At 38.7% G+C, this 23,251-nt stretch overlaps 1 protein-coding gene across 2 annotated transcripts in view; it reads left to right on the plus strand.

The window, feature by feature from the left end:
• The window catches only part of ZNF804A (zinc finger protein 804A), a 136,364-nt gene that overhangs the window by 87,609 nt on the left and 25,504 nt on the right, over window positions 1–23,251 (plus strand). For both annotated transcript variants that reach the window (XM_056496374.1, XM_056496373.1), the window contains exon 2: window positions 15,649–15,792. Coding sequence is in view for 1 of the 2 variants with exons in the window: in XM_056496373.1 (XP_056352348.1) it covers window positions 15,649–15,792 (144 nt within the window). In the remaining variant the exon portion in view is untranslated. The remainder of the gene's footprint in view (window positions 1–15,648; window positions 15,793–23,251) is intronic.

A 23,251-nucleotide genomic window follows, 5' to 3' on the forward strand; every position in this document is an offset into this window, starting at 1 on the left:
AGCATGACAATCCTCAGAGCCTCCTACTGTGCTGTAGGAAAAGGCTTTTTTGCCACTTCTAACTTAAATATCTGCATCAAATGGCAGGGACCTGTTGGGAGCCATTGAATACAGGAGGCTTGATCACTGTTATACCAAGTGCCCTTGAATTTTTGCAGGTTCAAACCATTTTTCTAGGTACTCTTACAGTTTGTATTTACATATTTTAAATAAGGAAATCTGTTCATCCCGAATATATCACTTATAATCAACTGTTGCTAATATATGTAATTCAGTATTATCAGCCTGGAGCAAGTCCAATCTGAAGTGCAGTCATTAAAATAATGTTCAGCTACATCTGTTGAAATGAAATCTGCAAAATTGCTTTTCCACGATGAATGCAGGCATAGATGATTTCTTTCTAAAGTAAAGATAAAATTAAAGTTGCTATTTGTATTCACTCTGTTTTCACACCAAAACCCATGGAAAGAGCACACAGTAATCAGCTGCTGGAGTCAGCCATAAGTGTAGCTTTTGCAGTACATCTTCAGTGTGATTCAGGTCAGGTGGGCTGAAATGAAACCATCTGAAGCAAGTCTCATTTTGTGTGGCATTTAACAAGTGTGAGGTGGTAATTGCTGTCACTGAAGCATGACTGCTTTTGTAATGAACACTTTCTGCTGGCCATCAAAGGACATGGCTCTGTGTGTGTAATGCAACATGCTTTCCTCTTAAAATAATTAGTGACTTTGCAGTTGAATTTATTGTTCAGTGAAGTTCGATTTCACAGAGGTTCTGGCTTCTAAAGTCAAATGATCAATGTTTGGTTTTAATTATGTAGTACTGGAGAGATCCTGTACACCTTTTTTTCTGTAATGGCATTGTGCTTCCAAATAGTTCTGTGTATAATCCAATCTGGAGAGCAGGGGTTTAAATTGGTTAGTGACGTTAAGTGCCAGCCTATCACATCACGTTTTCCCCCTGTGCTGCTCAGTCAAATCCATGTTATCTGATTTTACAGTGGCACTAATGTGGCTCTCTTGCATTTGGGTGGGATGGTTTGACTTCACCTTTGCATTGATCCTGCCCAGGGACGATACTGGTGTCACCTCTCTGCTCGTGTACAGTCAATTCCTGCAGCAGTAGATTAAGAGCTACTCCCTCTGGCTGGAAAAAAATAATTACAGCAGCATGGCTTTGCCTTCTGGAGCTCCTGTGCCAGCAGCAGGACTGGTGGGATGCTCCTTAGTGTGTGAAGGGCTGCACAAAAGTTGTCAGCTTTCTTCTGACATTAATAAATCTATGCCATGATCCTCTACTCAAAAATTCTTCCCCCAAACTCAACCTAGTGTTGAAACACTAAAAGGCAAAATTAGAAGTACAATTATGTATCTACACATATAAAATCTTTCATTGGTGTCACTTTTGGAGAAGGAACAAGACTTGAAAGTCTAAAATTTTTGTCGTCGTCATATAATCAGAGATATTTCTTTTGAACGTTATTTTAATGTTCCAGAGATAGGAACCCAAACTGTAACATAGTAAGAAATCATAATAAATATTGCACTAATCAAAATAATAAAAAACCTACAACAGAACAGAAAATCTTTGAAGTGGGGAATGCAATGTTTTGTAGGACAGAAGTGTAATTTTGGTTTTTTTTGGGTTTTTTTTTTTTTTTTTTTTTTTTTTTTTTCTCAAGAACATTACTGTCCAGCTTTCTGATGTGGTCAGCTGCCCAAAATAAAGACTGAATCAGCTAGTACCGGTGCCAGTGGCTCTGAGATTATGCAAGCAGATGTTTAAATATTAAGAATTTGCATTTTTACTTTACTGTTGAACTGTTTTGTCTACTACTTCTCTTTGTGGCTCTATTACTTTTAAAAACTATTTTAAAATGCTTTATTTAACAATTATTTATATGAAATAAAGAATACTATTCTTAGAATCAGGTAGGGAGAGGAAAAAGTATTTGTTAATGGAAAATGTAAAAGCTTCATACTAGTAAATATCTTATCAATTTATGAGATAAAACGGTGTAGGAAAGCTTTTTAAAAGGTCACTGAATTTCTGTGAAATTGCTCTGTTCACATTGCCTTTAAAATTAAGTATGCAAGGTGGAGATTATAAACTCTATGTTCAGTGGCTGGATTGCCATTTAAAGCAGAAGTCAAACACTGGCCCCAGAAGGAGAAAGGAGTGAAAACTTTTGCTTCTTCCTACCACTTTTTCAAGAGCTGTTTTTCAGAGCAGTAGTTTCATGTACACTGTCTTGGGCTGCAGTACAGGATGTACCAGCAATGTGAATTCTGTCCCCATCTGCTGCAGCCGGGTGGGGCAGTGACCCTGATCTCCTGGCACATATTATCTGCTAATGGGCCATCTTTAAACCAGCTGGGCAATCATCTTTATCTTTCCCACAGCCCATCCTCCCTCCAGGAAGATTTCATCTGCTGCTGGCCCATTCAGTCCCACTGTGTGACTGATAAAATTCCATCATCCCACTGGGAGATGCTCCAGCCAGGGGAGCAGCCAAGCCTTTCCTACCCAGATAAAAACTGAGATTTTGGACACCAAGGTACCTTCTTTCCACTGGATTCCAGAGGAAAGCCAGACCTTTCCACATCATCCCTGCACCTTCAGAGGAAAACTGCACCTCTCCAGGAGCACTGCTCCAGCTGAACCACATCTGCCACTGCAGGAGGATGCAGCCACCATTGAATGGGACTGTGCCAACACCCTGACTGACTGACGGGTGTCAGCTTGGATTCTGACTCTGTCAGGGTTTGGGATTGTTCTTTGTAATACTGCATTTCTATTTTAATTTTCCTAGTAAAGAACTGTTATTCCTATTCCCCTATCTTTGCCTGAGAGCCCCTTAATTTCAAAATTATAATAATTTGGAGGAAGGCGGTTTACATTCTCCATTTCAAAGATAATCTTCTGCCTTTATTGGCAGACACCTGTCCTTCAAACCCCTTTGCAAGGTGTTTCCAAAAATGAAGCAGTCTCTATGTAGAGAATGTATATATACCATCAACATAATCTTTAAAGTTGAGTCTCCTGTAGTTGGTACTTGATAATTCCTAGAGGAAGCCAGCCAGGGAAAATAAAGAACTCATCTGAGTCCTGCTGTGTCACAGGGTTTGCCTGCCTTACACCAAGTAGAAATCCAAGGGGAGCATCCCTGCTTGTGGGATGGGATGCTGGGCTTGATCTTCGTTTTAGCCACTGCTCTAGGTTTGTATTTCCATGCAGACAAATGCTGGATTGATTTGGCCAAAGAAAGGTTTTCTTTTAATAAAGACAAAAATCAATACTTCAGCAGCTTTCTTGAAAAGATTGAACAGAATTATTTTAGAAACCCAAAGTGATGACCAGCATCACAGCTCCTCTGTTTGCATCATTTGCTCACTTGTGGTTACTGAGCTGGAAAGATCAGTTTTAAGTTTTCACAGTCATGAAAAAATGTTGCAAAAACCTCACAAACTCAGGATGCAGAAAAAAATTATTATAATCAACATCTGTGTCTCACATTCTCAAGGAAAGAGTCCAAATAAAAGCAGGATATTGCTGAGCATTGATTCTTTTCAGTGTGTTTTCAGCCTTCTTTTTGAGGACACAAATTGTCATTCACTGCCTGCTAAAATTTGTATTTTCTACTATTATTGTTAAGGCATTTTTTAAAAGATAAGATTGTTAACAGCTGCAACACCTGTTAAATTTTCATATCAACATTAAAGGCATGACTAATTTATTAATCTGGTTTAGTTTAGAATGACATTTTCTTTTCTTTTAAAAGAAAAATTAAAATCCCTTCCCTGAAAAATTAGTGTTCTGCTCCAGGTTCCATATATTGATTACTAGTGCTGGTATTCATTCATAATTAGAAGTACAGTAGGCAAGAAAAACATTTTTTAAAGCTTGATCTAAAGCCTTCTGGCATTTTTATTTCATTGTTGTTTCATAATAACCCTTATAAGCCTGCAAACAGAGGAAGTGTACTTTCTAAAGAGCAGTAAGAAAATCAAATGGCCCCAACTGATATTCGTGTGGTTTTCTAATTTTGGGCTAACCCACCTCCAAAATGTTGTGGCTCATACAGTGTAGTCAGTAATTTTGTTAGGGGTTTGGACATTCTAAAATATGAAAATGCAACTTTAATTACAACAGCATCTGCACAAACCCCAGCCTAGAAACAGCTTTCTTCTGATTTTGGATGGCAAAATTACAACTTTCTCTCCCAGAAAATAATTATTTCTTTTTTCCCCTCCCTTTCCTATTTTTTTTTTTTTTTAATGTTACATGAGAAAGGCTCGAGCAGCCAAATATGAGAAAGATTAGAAAGAAGCAATTTGGCTTAGAAAGAACCATATAGATTGTGGAGGGTGACAGAAGCTGTCAGTATTGATTTTCTGCCACTTTCCTGCTTGACCTTTTGGATTGCAGCAGGCTCTCTTAAGAGGATTTAGCTTGTACCAAATTAAAGATATCACAGAACAATTGCTGACTCACATTGTGGAAGCTGAGCTGAGCTCTGCTGCCATCAGCCCAGGGCCATGGTCATTACTTGCTTTAATGTGCTCTGGTGGATCAAGCTGTTTGAAAAGCTGCTTATGAGAACAAGGTTGATGATGATAGATGAAGTTGCCATCCACTTTATTTTCACACACGTGCAGGTGTGTGTTTAAACACTTTATTTTAAACTCCTGCATGGGAAATTTGACATGCAAAGTGATCAAAATATACACCAAAATCTCTGATAAAACAGTGCTTTAAATATACATGGATAAAAGCTTCATTTGCATGGTTGAGGATGAAATTGGAACAAAAACCTTAAGTGCTTTGTCTTCATTTAACACCTCCTGGCAGCAGCTTGACACAGAACTTCAGTGTGAGCATCCTCTGCTGAGCACCCTTCCACCCTGTTTGGAGGAAATAAATTGCTTGTCTGGAGGAGTTCAAATACTTTAATCTCATTTAACATTCATGAAATATTGTGCTATATGATGGAATTCAGTTTGTGGAAGTAGTTATTTTTTCACTGGATGCCCAAAACACATATAAGTATGAAAAAATAATAAATTGGTGAATTCCTTTTAATTGTTAGGACAATTTTAAGAAGCAGCATGTCATTAGGCAGCTTTTTGTTGATAAACCATGTGCTAGATTAATGTATTTTAAAATGGTACAGGAATATTTATCTGGAAGAGCTGCCTGTGTTGAGTGTTTCTTTTTTAAAATAAATTTGTTATTTGTATTCACTCTGCTGTTTTCATGCTAAAACCCATAAAAAGACCACACAGTAATCAGCTGTTGGAGTCAGCTATTGCATCAGTGTGGCTTTTGTAGCACTTTGTTAGCAGAGAACAGCAGAAATGGCAAACCCATGTCAGCCTCAATTAACAGAGAAGCAAAGAATGTAAGAGTTTATGTATATTTCAATAATGTAGAGTCTAGTGGAAAGGAAAAACAGGCTGCACTGTGAGGATACTGATCCTTGGCATCACGGGTTTGAGCCATGCTGAGCTCTGCATCCAGACTGCCAGCTTGTTTCTTTTATAAACAGCCACATTCTGTTAATATAAAAATATCTAACTGTAGCTAAGCTGGAGTGCAGTGACTCCTGTGCCAGCCTCTGTGCAGGCACTCTTGCTTTGTCACCAAAGTGATTGTCAGGTTTAGGAATGCTAGCTTTGCACATGAGTCCTGCTGGGGAGCCTGCTGAGCATCCACCACTTCCCATGGGGTGGGGCATTTGTCTGCTGTTTGTTTCTCCAAGGCAGTTCATTTTGACTAAAAAGTGAACTTCTGGCAGGGCAGGTGTGGCTTAGGGACAAGAAAGAAGTGAATAATGAAGGGACATGAAGTATTTGTGTGCAATAAATTGTTTTCTCTCACCACCAGTGCTGGCATCTCCTCAATATCCATTTGTGTCTAGATTGTTGAACCATTCTTTCTCCCTTCCAGTCTTTTTGTCTGTCAGAAGATCCTTGAGACTCTAAATACTGAGCAGCTCACAGCCATTTAGCAACTTCTTTGTGAAGATTGAAAAATAAAGATCTTTGGATCTGTAGTTTTATGGAAACCTAAAATCACAGGTTTTGTTTTTGTTTTTTGTTTGTTTGTTTTGTTGGTTTTTTTTTTTTTTTTGTATCTGTAAAGTACACCTTCAACTTCTGGGGACTCTAAAACTGTGTTTTGTGCTCTGTTCAGAGTCCCTAAAGCAAAAGGGATCTGTAGGCACTCCTCTAATAGGAATGCTCAGTGAGTGCATGGAATATTTGGAGTTTCAAACCCGACCTGATGGATTTTGCAGTGTCCTGGTTTCTGGGAAAAGCTGACACGAGTGGATTAGCTCTGCTCACAGAGGGTTTGTGGTTTAGCATCTCCATCCCCATAGCTGCTCTGAGCCCTGCAGGGTGTGACAGATTGGCAGGACCAGTCCCTCAGACTCCACTCGGATCTCAGCCTCTAGTCCACTCCTGAGCTTTTGTCAGTGTGTATTGAAAATGTATTTAAAACCCAATTTCCTTGGCTGACAGCATGACAAGATGTCATTCCCTGCATTTTTGCTCAACTTCAGGGACTTTTGACAGCGCTCAGTGCAGAGAAACAGGACGGGAAATGGAAGAGTGTGAGTCAGGGTGAGTCTAAATGCATCATTTATGCTAACATGTGAGCTGAAGGGGGATATTTTTGAGCAAGCCTTGACTGTTTTGTGCATGCAGCTCATTTTCCCTGCATCTCTCAGAGTGTAGTTAATGATCAGGGCAGTGGATGAGGAGCTGATGATCATGGGCACTGCTGCATCTCTGTGTGCTTGTCTCTCAGCAAGAGGCAGCACTGCTGACATCAGAGCCACAGTCCTGGTGCTTTCCTGAGTCTCCTTGAGTAAAGAGTGGTATTTGCACTGTTTAATTAGTGGCTTGTTTGTAGTTCCTTCTGTCTTCACTTAAAGTCAGAATTAAAATCACTAAGGAGACAAATTTTCTCGTGTTCGGGCTTGGTTGTTTATTAAATTTTATCTAAATTACTTTTAGGCAAAAACCAGTTAAAAGCAAGCAAAATGGAGGTGAATCCACGTAGTTATGAGGTTTCTAAAGCTAAACAGTCCAATAGAGAATTAATACTTAAATTATTTATGCTTTTGACCCAAACTCCTGTGACCCTCAGTGCACTGACTGTCCAGCCAGAAACTACTGCCTGAAACCATGGAGAAAGAAGAAGACAGAAAGAAACAGCACTCAAAATCCTCCATCCTGTCCCACACCTATGACTACATTATAAAAACCTCACATTTAAAACCCTTCACCGTGTGAAATCACACACTTCTATTTAACTACACACCAGTGATTTTAACTCCATCACTCAAATTTGGAAGCCTTCTCCAAGGGCTCAGGTCAAAAGCAGTGTTCTCCTGGGAGTCAGTGCCAGAAAGCACAGAAAGCACAAAAATCCCAGGTTTCTGGGATCCAATATCCTTGGAAATGTCATTGCTGGCAATGGCCAGTCATTTTTAGGTATTTTCCATCAGCTTGTGGGCATCAAATACTGAGTGTGGGTATCCTCATGGCTCTATGGAATGCTTGCCTGGGTAGGTAGACAGTACATAGATCAATAAAAATGCTTTCTCATGCATTTTCTGTTTCTCACACTCTCAGCTTCAGAAGTGTTTGCCTAACTATGTATCTTGGTTGCACCACAGTCCTTTGTTTTCTCCTAATTTTGTAACACAAAAACGAAAAATATCAAACCAACCAAAATTATTTCTTCCCCCCTATGGCCAGGAGGTGGAGTGAACTTCTTGCTTTTAGGCATGTATGAACCTTAGGTGGTATTTTCTCTTAAGCTTCCATTGTCTTTCTCTTTTATTGAAATTATTGACTATCAGCTATCAGGCCATACTGCCTAAAGCCTTCAAAACTGAAGTATTAGCATTCACATAAAGTAGCTATTCTCATGAGTTGCACCTATTCAAACAACTCCTTATCCAGATGAGGGTCACAGCAATGATAAATGCTTCCTTTGCCATTTGTTTCTTACACAGAGGGTCAGACAAACTCTTTAAAACTCATTGGGAAGAGACATTTGCCATGGGATTTTGGCTACTGTATTTAGCATATAGGCAGCTGCTTCAGCACTCCAAAATCCTTTCTTCTTTTTTTTTTTTTTTTCAACCTGAGATGATTCAGACTTTTGCATTATTTTTTATGATGTTTTCAGAGAAGGAAGAGCAGGCCCCTCTCATCTCAGAGATGCTGTGTCTGAGACTGCTGCAAGGTCACTCCTAATTTAGCTAGCACAGATCTGCCAGGGTAAATCAGGACCCCTGCAGGGCTCTTCTCATTGTCTGGCAGCTTAAAAAACAATCTCAGAAATGAAAGAACAGCATCTTCAAAAATCTCTCTGTGTGTTTGCAAAGCTCTGTTCTTACAGTCTCATTTCTCTTTGCCTTGGTAGAGTTGCTGCTTTTTCACTCAGACCGAGCGTCCTCATCACACTCCAATACTGATTGTGAATAGGATTTTGAATCAACTCAAGAGTAGAATAAATCTTTAGAAGGATTTTTTTCAAGGACTGTTCTCCATGGCAAATTTAAACCTAATCCCATTTCCCATTAGGGCAAACTTTTTCACTGGGCTTCTGAGTAAAAAGATTTATTTGCATTATTTAACGATGCCAAAAGAAGTGACGCTTTTTTTCCCCCCACTCTTATTTTTTTCTTTCTTTTTTTTTAGATGAAGTGTTCTTCTGACTGTGATAACACTGAGGATTAATTTTAGGAAAATAAATATTTACTGCATCCTATTGCATCATAACATAAATCTTAAACTCATATTTATTCATAATTAGACAACTGAAGGAGCTCAGGAGAGTAATTTGAGGTTTGATGTTGTGGGGCTTTTTTTAACTAGAAGTTCCAACCTGTACCATGTGTTCTGTTTAATAACTAGATGTCTGTTTAGGACATGTTTTTTTCCAGTGGTATAAACCCATACAGATCATCATCAGCTGCATGCTGGAGTCAATTGTCCTGGTTTGCAGCTGGAATTTTACAAAATCGTAAAAAATTATAAGCAGAAGCAGAAAAGAGAAAAAAAAAAAAAAAGGAAAACTGGTTTGAAAGCTTAGTAAGAAAAAAAAATTGTTACAGAGGATCATGCTAAAAATCTTGCAGAAAAGAAAATTACTACAGTCAAGCATGACCAGCCAAAGCTAGGAAAGCTGAATGCAATAATCACCAAGAACTCTCATCCTAAAAATATAAGTATACAAAATTTCAGGAGTAAGTTGTACCCTAGGTCAACCACATGCTCCAAATTAAATCTGTTTAATATAGGGTCAAGTTTTCTGTTTCCCTGATGCCTTGCCTGACATTACTGGCAATTTTTCCTAGACCAAAAGCTAACTTCATCAACTCATTAAAGCTTGGAGAGCTCTAGAGAAACATTTTAATACAAATTAATAGCAGCCAGTCAATTGGCAGTCAGTTAACCTGTGGTGAAATAAATAAACAACGTGCCCTCACCCTGTCCTTTGCCCTTCCTCAGGTGTGGAATGCTTATGAAAAATGTGGTCATAACCCTTGGATTGAGGGCTGCCAGGCACAGACACTGACATCTGTTCCAGCACTTGGTGTTCATGCTCAAGAGGGGCTTTCAGCCCATCCCCAGGGCTGTGAGTTCTGCAGGGTTCAAAAGCACTTCATTTCATTCAGTGTGTCAGTGGAAGAATCAAGCAGAGGAACTTGATTTTCCCAGAGTCTAATTATGTTAGGCACTCACCTGTCAATTGAATTAAGTCAAGTAGCTATGAAAATCTTCAGACATCTACATGCCTCCTATCAGGAAATTAAAAGCCAAATGTTTTAAATCCCAGGATGTTTTAAAATCCAAATTCTGCTCTAATTAAAGTAAATGGACTGGACTATTTAACATAGAGGAGTAAAGGAGATTAATACCAGGCTGCTTCTTCTCTTGCTTATCATTAAGCAGTGATGAACACTCAGTGAAGATAATATCTAGAGCTAAACCATCTTTCCTTTCTACAGCAAAGCCTCCTTCAGTTCCACTGTGTCAGAAGATTAGTTGTAGAGATGTGGTTGATAAATTTTTCTTCAATATAACTAGACCTGTGTTTTTCCATAAGCACTGATGAAGAGCTCCTTCTTAATACAGCAAAAATGGGTGGCCAGCACTCACACTTAAAATCTGCCTGCTCTGCCTGAAAGTAGGTTTTATAAAGCCCTGGAATAAATAAATAATTCTGCAGGCCTGTGCCCAACAGTTAGTTTTAATGGCAGAGGAAAACAATCGAGTGGTTTTACGAGTCCCAGTTAAAAGTGATTATCCACTATAAGTGCTCTAAGTAAGTGAATGAGACAGACAAATCTGATAACAAATTGCTGCCTCATTGTAAGCTTCCTCTGCAGTTCATTCAGTCTCACCATTGCAGGACACTGTTCTGCATTGCTTTGCTCTCCACTGAGTCCAGTTCTGGCCCTGTTCTCATTTTTCTGGCTCCTCTGGGTGCAGGGGGTGTGGGATTCAGCTTTGCATCAGTGGGTGCACGGCTAGCAAATGTGGTGTTGCAAAATCAGGATGACTTTAGGAAGCAAACAGCACTAATGGGAATAAATTTTGCTATTCCATTCTAATTTCACTGTGGTACTTATCCTAATGCTGGGGTGTTTACCCAAACACAAAATGCTGTCTGTGTGTTTATGGGGAAGCTGAGAAACCAGTTTTATAATAATTTGCACGTCTTCAATAGCATTCTCAAGTATGCATTTTCAGCAGAATGCTGATTAGCTCTCCCATATGTAATAAGTGTTTTGGTTGCAACTGGGTGTCTGCAGGTAATCCTGAGGAAAAAATAAAGGTAGTGTGGGGTTTTTTTCACCTTCTGATGTACTTGTGAACTATATTGGTTATCACTTCCTACAAATAATGGGAAAGTTTCAGGTGAGGTAATCAAAAAGACCCAACAATTTTCTTGGTAATTATTTTCCCAGTCAGTTGTCAGTCTCCTTACTGAAACTCCCTCTGCACTGCTTGGAAATGAGTTTGTCAGGATCAGTGAGGAATTTGATCCATGTATGTAATTGCCTTTTGCTTTGGTCGCCCCATCTTGATAAGGACAGGAGCCTTATAAATAATTAGCTTTGTTACTAGACTGTGCTAATATTATTAATGTATTCCATTTTTTATTTATTCCTTCAAGTACATCAGTGGATGATATATAGACTGCTTACATGGGGGAAAAAAGTGCTTTGCAAAGATATTTAAAAAAATTCTATATACCAAGTAATACCAAAATTGATAGCAGAGGAGATGTTAGTAAGTTGTATATTTTATTCCACAAAATCTGCTTCTTTGTGTTGTCTTTATAATACAAAGTAAATATACCAGAAATTAAGGAACCCTTTGTTAATTGTGCTTATGGATGTCACAGTTTATTAACTATAGGAAAGTGTACTCTTAAGTTGTGGCTGTTTTGGTTTTTTTTTTTTTTTTTGTAACAATATATCTTTAGTCTTTTTTCACATAAATATTCAAGAGTATTAGTTTGATTTTTTTTTTTTTTTAATGTCTAAAATAACGATTTTGCTTTTTTTGTTTCGGTTATTGCAACAGGAAAAAAAATTTAAATATTTTTTTGTGAAACAAGGTTACCCTGGAACATCTGTCAGGTCTAATGGGTGCTAATCCAGAGGATCAGACCAGAGCAGCCTAATCCTCTCTGGGATGACTATACCAGTAAATTATCCTGAAGAAGGGCTTTATTTCTTTAATATGTTTTGCTTTGCAGTGACTGCAGGCCTGACCCTTTTAAGTCCACAGTAAATGCAGAATAGCTTATTGCAATAAAAGGAGCTCACATCTATTTTAAAGTAAGAATATTCACACTAGTAATCACCATGGAATAGATAATGTATTGTAATTTCACATTCTTCCCTTTTTTTGTTTAGCTGACCATTCTGCAGGTAGTAGAAGTGCACTGCATAAAATATAAATATCCCCTTGGCTGAGGCATCCAGAATTATCTGTGTAAAGAGTTCAGCACTCCTGTAGTTTCCCTTCTTTCTCCTGTAATGGGAGCACAAAGTCCAGTCTGGTTTGTGACAGCCCCTCTGTGAATAAAGCCTGCTTTTAATCCAATTTATCAGATGTTTGCAGGAGCATTTGCACAGGCTTAAGGCTTTGGAGGATGGAGGAGATGGATTTAGAGAAATAAAGCTAGCTGATAGATGGGATCACTTATTAGAGATCCTTCATATAAATTATGAAAAATAGCTACAGTGAATTATAGCTGTAGGCTTTCAGATAATAAGCCTTTCAGGAAAAAAATAATGAAACTAAGTGACACTCAGTTCTGAGTTTTATTACCAGGCTGAATCATAATTCAAACTTCCTTTAAAACTTGCAGGACGGTTTGCAAATCTTGATGAAAATGAAACCAAGCTTGATCATATCTAACCAGTTCAAGTGAGTTTTTGGCTGCTATGTTACTCCAGGAATATTCCTCTCCAGTAAGCTTCCAGGTTATTTCTGTCTGCAGCCCATTGCCCACTGCTCTCAAGGTCCAGGCACTGTAATTCTCTACTGTCAGTTTTTGGGAAGTTATCCCTCATCAGGACAGGGCTAGGGAAAGCCTCCTCTGCCAAAACAGCCCTCCTTTCAAAATAGTCACATATTAGTAACAGGTTAGAGGGCAGAGAACCAGAAGCCTCTGCTCTCCTGTTTCCAGCCTCTGCCCATCCTTGCAGCCAGCCTTTGCTCCCAGGGAATCCCACAGGAACAGAGAATCTCCTGAACACCATCCTTAAGGGTGTTCTCAGGGGGGTTTGGGTGTGTGTGCATGTGAAATACCATAGGATGAAGTCTTGAGGTTTGTCTTGAGCCACTGCTGCCCCTGGAGAAATGGGAAATCTTGAAAGTTGGGTGAAGTTCTGTAACTGCCAGCAAAATGTTATACAGCAGCAAAGGATGTGGATGATAAAGGAGCTGTATAAATGTGTTACTTTAGTGCTGCATCACAATTTGAAAAAAAATATTCTGAAAGGGAGAGGGTAGAAAACAGAGACAATGGATGGATTTGTGCATGGTGCTGTGCTGTAGCATGTTCTTAGGTCTTCTTTTGGGGACTGTGGGAAGGATGAGCAGAGGTGATGAGTGGTGTAAGGAATGCATGAATAAACCAGAATTGTGTCATTCAGGGAGCAGCACCACAGAGAATGGGTGGTGGGGGCACAAAGGGAATAAAATGTGTTTATGACCTTTTCCAGTATTCAGCAGCTGAAACCAGCAGAATGCAGGTGCAAAGCAAAGGGAATGGTGCTTGGTTAAGAGTCACTTTCCTTTGTTATACAGATCAAAATCCCAAGGTCAAATACTTCTGTTTCTTGCATTTAAAAGTCCCTCCTCCATGCATGACTGAGCCCCATTATTGTATTCCATCCCATCTACTTGCATTTAATTTAGAAGTGCTGCCATTCTTTACTTACCTCTGAAACTTTGGTGTATTATTGTAATGTAAATTCAACCCTGTGCCCCCAAAAAAACCCCAGCTGAAGGAATTTAATGATAGAAACCCCAAGATCCTTTGCAGTAAAGTTTTCCATAGGGTTCCAGGGTCACTGACTCATTAATATGCATTGACATGCCAAATGTAATTGCATTCAGGTTGGGTTTTGCTATGAAGAAAGTATATTGTTTCAAAAATGGTGCCTTATGTCAAGGGCAGCACCAGTGAAATTATATAACTAGAAAGTCTTACAAAGACTTGCTTGAGGGTTAATCAACAGCATGGTGTAAGATCTTTATGAAAAAACATTATTCAATTCACTGTTCTTATCTTAGGATCCATCATATTGACTCTTCTCATATATACATACACATATATATATATATATTTATATATATATATATATATATATACACACACACATATAGATATATACATATACATATATATATATATATATGATGTTTAATAGTATTCCAGAGTTCAGATAATTCCCCCAAATTCAGATTTTTTTTTTTTTCATGTTTGAATAAACCCAAATTAGGTGTCCTCCTATTGTAGACTACAAGAATAGCTTTTAAATTGTTTCAAGGTAGTGTATCTCCATAGGGTCTTTGTGCTATTTCCACTGCCTTCCATGCATAGCATCCTGGTAATACTTGAAGTGGTTTAAAACCTGTAGTTTTTATTAGCTGATACCAAGAGCTAAGTACAGAGTTTCCAGGTGAAATTTCCATAGTACATAAATGCATTTTCAAGTGTAAAGTACTGCTGTTTCTTGAAATAAAATGCTAACTCACTCTGGATTTAAATGGACAGATTTTATGAAACATCACTGTAGAAAAGTGTTAGGAATGTGTGAATTTGTCAAGTGTCAGCCAATATTCAAAACACCCCTCTGAAGTGACTGGTGCAAATTCTATTAATGGACAGAATTTTGGTGAGGGAGTATTTCAGTTTGGGTATGAATCAACAGTGTTTGCTAGCAGTCCAATCATGCTGAATTATAGTTAAAGTGCTACTTTAAATAATAAGTACTTTCTGGATATAATTTTAATTTTATGACTACTGTTCCTCTCTCTTGAGAATAAACAGCATTGTTATGAAAATATTCTAATGTGATAAACATAAATTTTCCATGTTAAAGTCCCCAAAATATACTGGAAGTATAGGAGTTGCCAGCTGTGAAAACTGCAAGCAAATGCAGTAACTCCCCCAGATTAACTCAGTTTTGGATGTTCTGATTGCAATATTATCTTTTATCTTAATCTACCTGAAGCAAAGGACTCACAGTGAAGAAACTCTGAGGAACAAACCCGAGGAGTTTATTTTGTTAAGCAATATTTGACAAGTTTGGGGTTTCAGCCTGAGATTCTACCCCAGCCAGACTTGCCAAAAGCAGGAGCCACTGCCCTGAGGTTGTACATGTTCAGTGTTTAACTGGTACCACACTAATCTGACATGACAGACCATTTCCATGCTCTTTCACAACAGGCCACATTACCACCAATGCATTTAGGGAATTAAAAATCCTTGTATGTAATTTTCTCATAAATTATAAGCAGAGTTGTGTGTGATGCACTGGCTGATGTTTGCTAAGCAGAGATGTGTGTGTATGGGATGACAAACACAGAGTGATGAGGATATTAATTACATCTCATCTATGAAAATGTCCAAGAAAGACCTAGTAGTTTCTTTAATTTGGGGAGGTTTTGTTTGCTTTTTAGTTTTAGTAAGCAAACTTTCTTGTAAAAGCCTTGTAACTAAATTATTGCCATTTGTATCTTTGTGCTTATTGTGCTTGGGTATATCAGTGAGAAAAGAAGCTTGGATCAAAATTAGCTTGAAAATAGCCTTCAGCATGATAAATATTTGTATTTAAATAGAACCCAGGGGAATCCTTCTAGCCTGTGACAGAGCCCTGAAGGGGAGCTGGCAACTCTATAGCAAACTGAAGTGTGCAAATCTTCAGCCTCACAGCAGAGCCAGTAAATATGTGCAGTGTAACACAGCAAATATGGGAAGGCTTTTAGCTACAGATGTGTGTAAATGTTTACAAATATGATTAACTGCAGAGCACAAAATCCATTTGCAGCATCAAAGGCAAAACTAAAATGACTTTTTCCTGCCCCCCTCCAGGATTATGCTGAAAAGAAAAACACGATAGCAAAAGCTCTGGAAGATCTTAAAGCCAACTTCTACTGTGAACTGTGTGACAAGCAGTACTATAAACACCAGGAGTTTGACAATCACATTAACTCTTATGATCATGCTCACAAACAGGTAAGAGAAATCTGCTCACTGCTTCAACTCACTTTCAGACAGAATAATGGGATGAGATTTCCTTCAGATGAAATCACAGTTGAGTTGTCCTCAATTGCAGGTTTTGGAAAGCAAAGCGTGCTGTTTTCTTGGAAACAAATCTTAACCATAAAGATTTTGAGTCAAAAATTCTGAGGTGGGAAAAAAGAGAAATTTGAACAGTTTGAATGTGAAGGGGAGCAGGGAATGGTTAATAATAATGAATAATGTGATAAAAAATGTATAATTTCCTTCTTGCCAGTTTAATTATTCACATAAATGCTGTGGTGTACCTCAGACATGACTTACTGGGAAATATTTGTTGCAACAGATGTGCAAAAGAAACTTGACATGCTCTTTGGTAACCTTTTTTTAGTGCAGACACAGTTCTGAAAGAGGCTGTGACTACTTAAAGTAGTGCAGGTGCAGTTCTGAAATGAGCTATGATTTTATTTCAATGCACTGTATTACAAAGAAGTGTGTCAACAGGGCAATATCCTGATCTGCAGAGGGGTTAAATCTGTTTATTCAAAAGGAAAGACAGTGCACCTTGACTCCCCTGAAGAGATATGGAATGTTAGTGTAAAGGTATGCAATAACTGTACAGAAAATTCCTACATAGGCCACTTAGCTGGTAATTATTCTGTACCTTTTCTGTTTTTTTTTTTTTTTTTTATTCTGGTGAAATCACATGGCTGTGTATCTGGATTGATTGCTTTTCATTCTAATTGAATCTCCCTTTTTCCTGTTATTCTGCTCAGGCTGAACATAGATAAGCTACTGTATGTTTTATATGTGTATTCTATAGAATAATGATTTGCTTTTCTTTTCTCTAGCACTAGTCCCTGAAACATTTCTCTCTCTCCCTTTCACTGGTATTTTTATTTAGCCCATAATTTACACTGTCAGTGTGAGTGTTAGATTTGGCTTGGAGAGCTGTGAAGATGTGGCCCTCAGAAGCAGCAGCAATCTGTGAGAAGCTGGAGGGAAAGGAGCATATATTAGCTAAGAAATTAGCAGGTAGCTTCATTGCATCCTGCAGCTGTTTATTATGAGTTTTATTTAAAGTACAGCTGGAGCTGATTCCTCAGGTGTTACATTCACACTCAGCACATCACTGATGTGGCAGGAAAAGAGAAGTTATGGGCAGAGTCTGCCCCACTTGACCTCACTTAGGATTTATATTTATTAATCTTTTAGTGCTGTGAAGCACTTTGAAATGATGAGAACCTGAAGGCTGCAGTCCTTGTTCCTCTATTCAGTATTGATGAAAAATTGATGAAAAATTGATTTTGAAGCTGAGGTCAGGTGTGAGACTTAACAGGAGCCTTTTTTCCAGTGTTGGACATGGTAATTCTTGTTTTCTCATGGCTTTGGGCAGGAGATGGTGGGCATTGTACCAGCCTCTGATGGAGCAGCTCCTGCCTCTCCATCTTTTGTGCAGAGGGTCAGTGGCTCTGTGGATGTCTTTGGTGGAACAGGAAGCCATCCTCTTCCTCTGCTCAACATTCACAAGTCTAATCTCCCTGCTAGGAAATAAAAAATAAAAAAAATACAGTTTTCAATTGTATGGATGCACGTTTGGCCAAAGTAAAAATTTTCAGTGATGTTACTGGAAAATAAAACTGTTGATCCCTGAGATAAAATGTTGAGTTTAAAATGATTTTTGTGGTGGCTCCTATTAGTGCTATGAAGAAACAATGTTCCTCTTCCATATTTTGGGTGTAAAAGGTGGCAGGCAGCATGTGCTGCTGCACAGGCTCACTCTGATTTGCTCTGTTTTCAAGAACTTAATAGAAATGCTTTTTTTTTGGGTAGTTTTAATAAGCTGGCTGCAGACATGTGCAGCTGCTACTGTTGAATGCTCTGATTTTGTCCTGAGACTTCCAATGTCAATGGCAGAAGTTTTCCAGCAGTTCAGTAGAGGTGAGAGGAACTAGTAATCTGTCTTTGGATTTTCCTGGTTTTTTTTTTTTTCTTTCCTTTTATCACACCTTTGTATTTGTTTTTTTCTAGAAAAATAATGGACATAAATAAAATAATGGAGAGGTAAGGGGAAGTACTTAGCACAAAGAGTTTCCCACTACCCAAGGACATTTTTAAACCTGTGTAGCCACTTTGGTTTCAGAGATCCCAGCACCCAAGAGTGGTTTCTACATGATCAAATGGGTGAAAGCTCTGCCTAAACCTGAGTTCATCCCAGCTTTTCTGAAAAGCCATATTTAATCCTAATTGTGCAGTCACACCATCTAAGCCATGGGAGGGTTTGGCAGAGAAAATGCTCCCAACAGCTCCTGTACCTCAATTCTATTGTAGAAGATTTTCTTTCCATCCATTCAAATGTTGCTAGCACACAAAATTTGCAGGATTTAAAACAGAAGATTTATTATGTGGGTTTCCTCCACTGGCTGGGAGGGCTTGTGCTGTCAGGGTTGTTTGTGCTTTGATTTGCTGTGTCTTTGTTGTGAACACCCACTTTGAGATTATGAGAGCCTTCTGAGCAGTACAGAAAGAGAGCACAGGACTAGGGTAAACCCAATTTTATTTCCTAGGACCTGAAGGAGTTTAGTGTCTCAAGAGCCCCACTGCCTCTGTGAGTGTTTTCCTGTTCTTGGCTTTTCCAGAATTGTTTGGAGAGTGTATCTGCAGCCTTTATGAAATACTCCAGGAACAGCAACTTGCAACAGTCAGTGGTAATGGAGAAAAATGAACTCTCTGCTTGCTTTGAAAGCTTAAACAAAGAAAAAACACCCCTAACAAAATAAAATGCTGGTGTCCTTAAAAGCAGCAATGTTCTGAGCTCAGAACAGAGAGATGAGCAACCAAGGCAGAACTGCTGTTACTGAATGTAGTAATGAGGGGATTGCTATTTGGTAATGATGGTCTGAACAGAATGGGGGATTTGAAACCCTTGCCAGGGCTTTGAAAACACTCTGTGCAGCATTTCCTACATGTCTGAGTGCTGAGAGCCCCTACCTGTGCTCCTTGAGGTGCTCAGGTTTGATAAATGTGGCTGAGCATGAAGCCTGGGGCTGTGAGTGACTTTTGTGTGGTAGCTGCTCAGGCTTGGTGAGCTGTGCTGTCCTGGGGGAAATCTGGACCCCACAGCTCTGTCCCCTGTGCCACCCATTCCTCCAGGGGCTTTTGTCACCACAGGGTTTGGAATTCTGCATCCCAGAACTTCTGATGAATACCACAGCAGCACACTGGAGCTTGGTGTTCTTTGCCCTCCCTGGAGGACTCTTCCAAATACCAAACAACAACAACAGCAGCAAAAGCTGGGATGAAAAATAAATAGCCCTAATGTGTCTGCATCCACAGATGGAAATACAATCAATTAAGTAAATTGTAAGCAGGAATTTTTCCCCACAGAATCTCAGGTCATTTCTCAAACTGTGTCTCTCTGGATGAAAATGATCTCTGTGCTCTACAAATGTATTTAAAATTGTATGCAGGGAATAATGCACAAGTTTTATGTGGGAAGACTAAATTATTAGTTGTCCCCTTTCCCTATTCCAGACACAGATTTCTTCTGTCTACATTTTACTCTTCTCCTTACATCTTTTTCTTTGCACATTTTTTTGGCAGCAGTGCCAAATAAACTGGAGATTATCTCTATTCATATTAGAGAATATCAATCTCTAGTCAGTTGAATAATTTTCACATGTTTGAATAAATATTTTGTGGAATATGGGTGGAGAACAAGAAGTTTGGAAGTGGAAAGGTGTGATTAGATATAACAATAATATAACCCCCATCCTTTTGCTGAACCTGTACCTCCCATGAGTTACAAGGCATGTAAGGTATAAATTAAGAGGAGTATAGCACATTTGGGATGCCACTATTCCCAGCAAAGATAATTGGATGTTAGCAGTTGTTTGAGCCTGCAATTTGAAAACAAAGCAACTAATCCTTGTAGTCATCATTACAGCTCTTTTTAAAAGCTCTCACTGCAGAGTTATTCCCTCTGAAAAAGAAAAACCCAATCTCCTTGGCTGGCACCTGCAGAGGGTGCACTGCAGTGCATCTGTGCTTCTGGCACAAGAAGTTTGGGTCTGTTTGCAGGGAAATGGCACAAATATGGGAGGTTGTACAGTGGTGGAAATAAACTCTTCACTGAGAGCCAGCAGGATTTAATGCTGTATTTCTCCAGGCCTGCTCTTTGCAGGTTAGTTTCCCCTGGAGCTGTGGGAATCAAACTGAGCCAGAGGCAACGTGCTGGATGCAACTTTTGAAATGTGGAAATAATGATTCTCAAAAAAAACCTGTTGTCTCCTAGAGCAGTATGTCCAGAGCTCTGGTGTAGTACAGGATAAAAACTGAAGAGTTCCAAGAATTTCCTGAAGATTGGCTTCATGAACAAAAAGTGATGCACTGAGTGTCAGGTTTCATGTTCACTAATGAGAGATTTAATAAAATAACTCTACTGAGAGGAAGGATGCAGGATTCAGGTGCAGTGCATCCTGCATCCAGCTGCTCCACCCTCCAGGGGAGAGCATGACCCCAGCATGTGCCCTTGGATGGAGCTTCTGGGACACAGGGAGGCACTTGCAGTGCCATTTTTTTCATTTCTTGCAAGTGAAAATGATTTTTTGGCGATATATTTCAGTATTTCTCTTCTTCGTATTTTTCTTTTCTTTCAGGCTAAATGATTTGTTATTTTTAATATAACAGAGTAAACTTTTTGCAGCAGAATTTTCTGGAATGAAGAAGTTTTATATTCCTTTTTTTACTTTAGATGTTAGAGAGCCACATCTTGGTGCATCCTTGTGAGCAGGCAGTCTTATCTACCCAAGCATAGAAGAAATTTAAACATTTGTGTTTGAGTCTATCTTGTGCAGCCCTTTCTTGCTGTTATTGCTTTCCCAAAATGTAACTTGGGATGCCTTCCTATATTTCTTTTTCTCCCCTCAGGAGAACATACTCATCTTTGTAGCCTTTTTAAATATAAAGGGAACACAAACAAATGTTCAGCTGTGAATTTATATAAATTTATGTTTTTGTGATGCACATACAGCCATGAAAGGAGCCCCTCCTCTCCCAAATACACTCTGCTCCATCACTGTATTTCAGGCTGGTTTGGTTTTTCTCCAATGAAGATTGCACTATTCAATGATCTTTTGTTGATTGGATTGGTGGTTCTTTGGGTTTTTTTGAGGTGTTTTTTAGTGAAAAGCTTCCTTTTAAGTTTTAAGCAGTGAAAACAACTAAGTTTAGATAAGTTCTATTCTTCATGAACATTTCAGTGTATTTAGGGAGAAACTTCACATGCTCTTTTCCGGATGAAAGAAAAAAAAAAAGTGTTTTCCTTCCAGTTTGTTATTTTACCTATAAAATTAAATTCTTGATGGGTATCAGTGTAACAGAGTAGTTAGGCATTCTTTAACTCAAAACTTGTACTGACAGGTTAATGAGGATATTTTTGAGTAAAGTATTAATCCTGCAAAATCCAGTTTTGTTGCCAGTGAGTGTTCTGTTTTCTCATTACAAAAAAAAACAAAACCATATCACTATATCCCTGCCACAGTAATTACAACAGAAGAGATACTGTGTAACTTTTTCTGTTTTCGTGTTTGGGAAATTTGATTCTATAATAATGTTTGATTAACTAATTGACTTTTTTTTTGGTGAAGAAGTGTTTTTAGAGCAAACACAATTACAGTAGAGGAGTAGATACCCCATCTGTCCCACTAATATCCTGCAAACAGAATATTAACCCCAGGCACTGACACTACTGAATCCATGAGGAGCCTGTTCTGTACTGCAGGAGGAGCCTTACACAGTGGCAACCCTTCCTCAGATGAGAAACTTAGTATTTATCCTCAGTTCTTTATTTTTTTTCTGGTTTTGAATTATTTCAGCCTTCTCATTTCTGTCCTTTTCAATATTCAGATCAGCCTGATAACCCAATAAGTCACTAAAATTAAATTTCCATACAAAAAAAAAAAAAAAAGGTTTTTCTTCAACTGCACATTGCTCATTTATTACTATTTTCCAAAACTAGATTGCCACTTCAGTGACAGGAAAGAAATTACAGCACCAATGCAAAGCAGGAGGGAGGAGTAAGGACAGGAAGGAACATTGCTTGCTCCATACATCCTGCATGTTCCTTTCCCTGGCATGCATTTACACAGCTGTGTGGTTCATCCTTTTATATAAAACTCTGATCATATATTTCAGTCCAACTTGGGCCTTTTTAAATCAGTTCATGAGATTTTTTTGCATGGAAGAACTTGGGGCTAATTGTAAACTTTACCATGTTCATGCTGTTTGGCCAGCACTACTGCAAAAGAAAAGACTTTTTTTTTCTGTTCATCAGCAAGATAAGAATGAACACAATAATTAGGACTTGAAGATAGGAAAAAATACACTTTTTAGTTCATGATTCTGGGGCATTGTGCATATTGCAATGCATCTTTTGACATTCAGTGTTTTGATGGGGAGAAATGATTAAAAACTTGTACAGGCATGAAGATCAGATGATGGTTTACCTATCACTCACTTTGTTGTATCAGGCAATACATTAGCTAAGCAATTACCTACAAGAAAAATACTGCTTCTTATTTTCCTTTATGCTTTAACAGAGTCAGTCTTCCATAGTTAATTTAAACTTCATTATGGCTGCAAAATTCAAACCAATCAGCAGAACACCTTTCCTGCAGCTTTCAAAAATTCTAGATGCAATTCCACTGCTCTCCTGAAAGTAATCAAGCAGATTGTAGATTAGCTGTAAGTAATGAATAGTATGAAAAGTATTTTGTTACTCCACAGTTTTGAGCTGTTAAGTGATCAAAAAGAAAGCTAAGGAAAAACAAATACATTCCTAGAAGTATATTAAATTCTGACCCCTCAAGGTGAATAACTTCTTACAAGATGATCTAATTTACAAAAACAATTCAGTGGTGTTTGTCAGTGGTTAGTAATCTATGCCTGATCCTGCAAAAGCCACCTTGTAGTTTCCTATTGGCCACCAAAAAGAGTTTCAGGATATTTTTTTTCCCTCTGGGAGCTCTGCTAATATTCTGCTTCATGCCCTGCAGTTTGTGCATGCTGGCTTCCATGTGAGAGCTCATTCTTCTTTGGGAAGAGCTGAGAAACCTTTTCAGTAGAGACCACAGCCACTCTTAGGACAACTATTGCAGTCTTTGCAGATTCTTGCAAAATCAGCCCTCCATTCAGCTCAAAAAAAGCTCCTTCTTTTTTTAGTGGTGGCTCTGACCTGTTGATGAAACTTAGTGCTGCAATCAGTGCTGCCTTTTGTGAGGAGATGTGGCAAGGCAAGCAAACTGCATGGAAGTGAGAGAGGTTTTGCCATGGCCCTGCCCATCCTGCAGCTGGGGCACCAGGACCTCTCAGGCTGAAGCAGCAATTATTTCTGTTCTGGGTGTTTCAATTGCAGCTGACACAGAAATGTCTTCAAGTTCCTAAACCTCCCTAGGAT

The sequence above is a fragment of the Oenanthe melanoleuca genome, chromosome 7, assembly GCF_029582105.1.
Source record: "Oenanthe melanoleuca isolate GR-GAL-2019-014 chromosome 7, OMel1.0, whole genome shotgun sequence".
Taxonomy (NCBI): Eukaryota; Metazoa; Chordata; class Aves; order Passeriformes; family Muscicapidae; genus Oenanthe; species Oenanthe melanoleuca.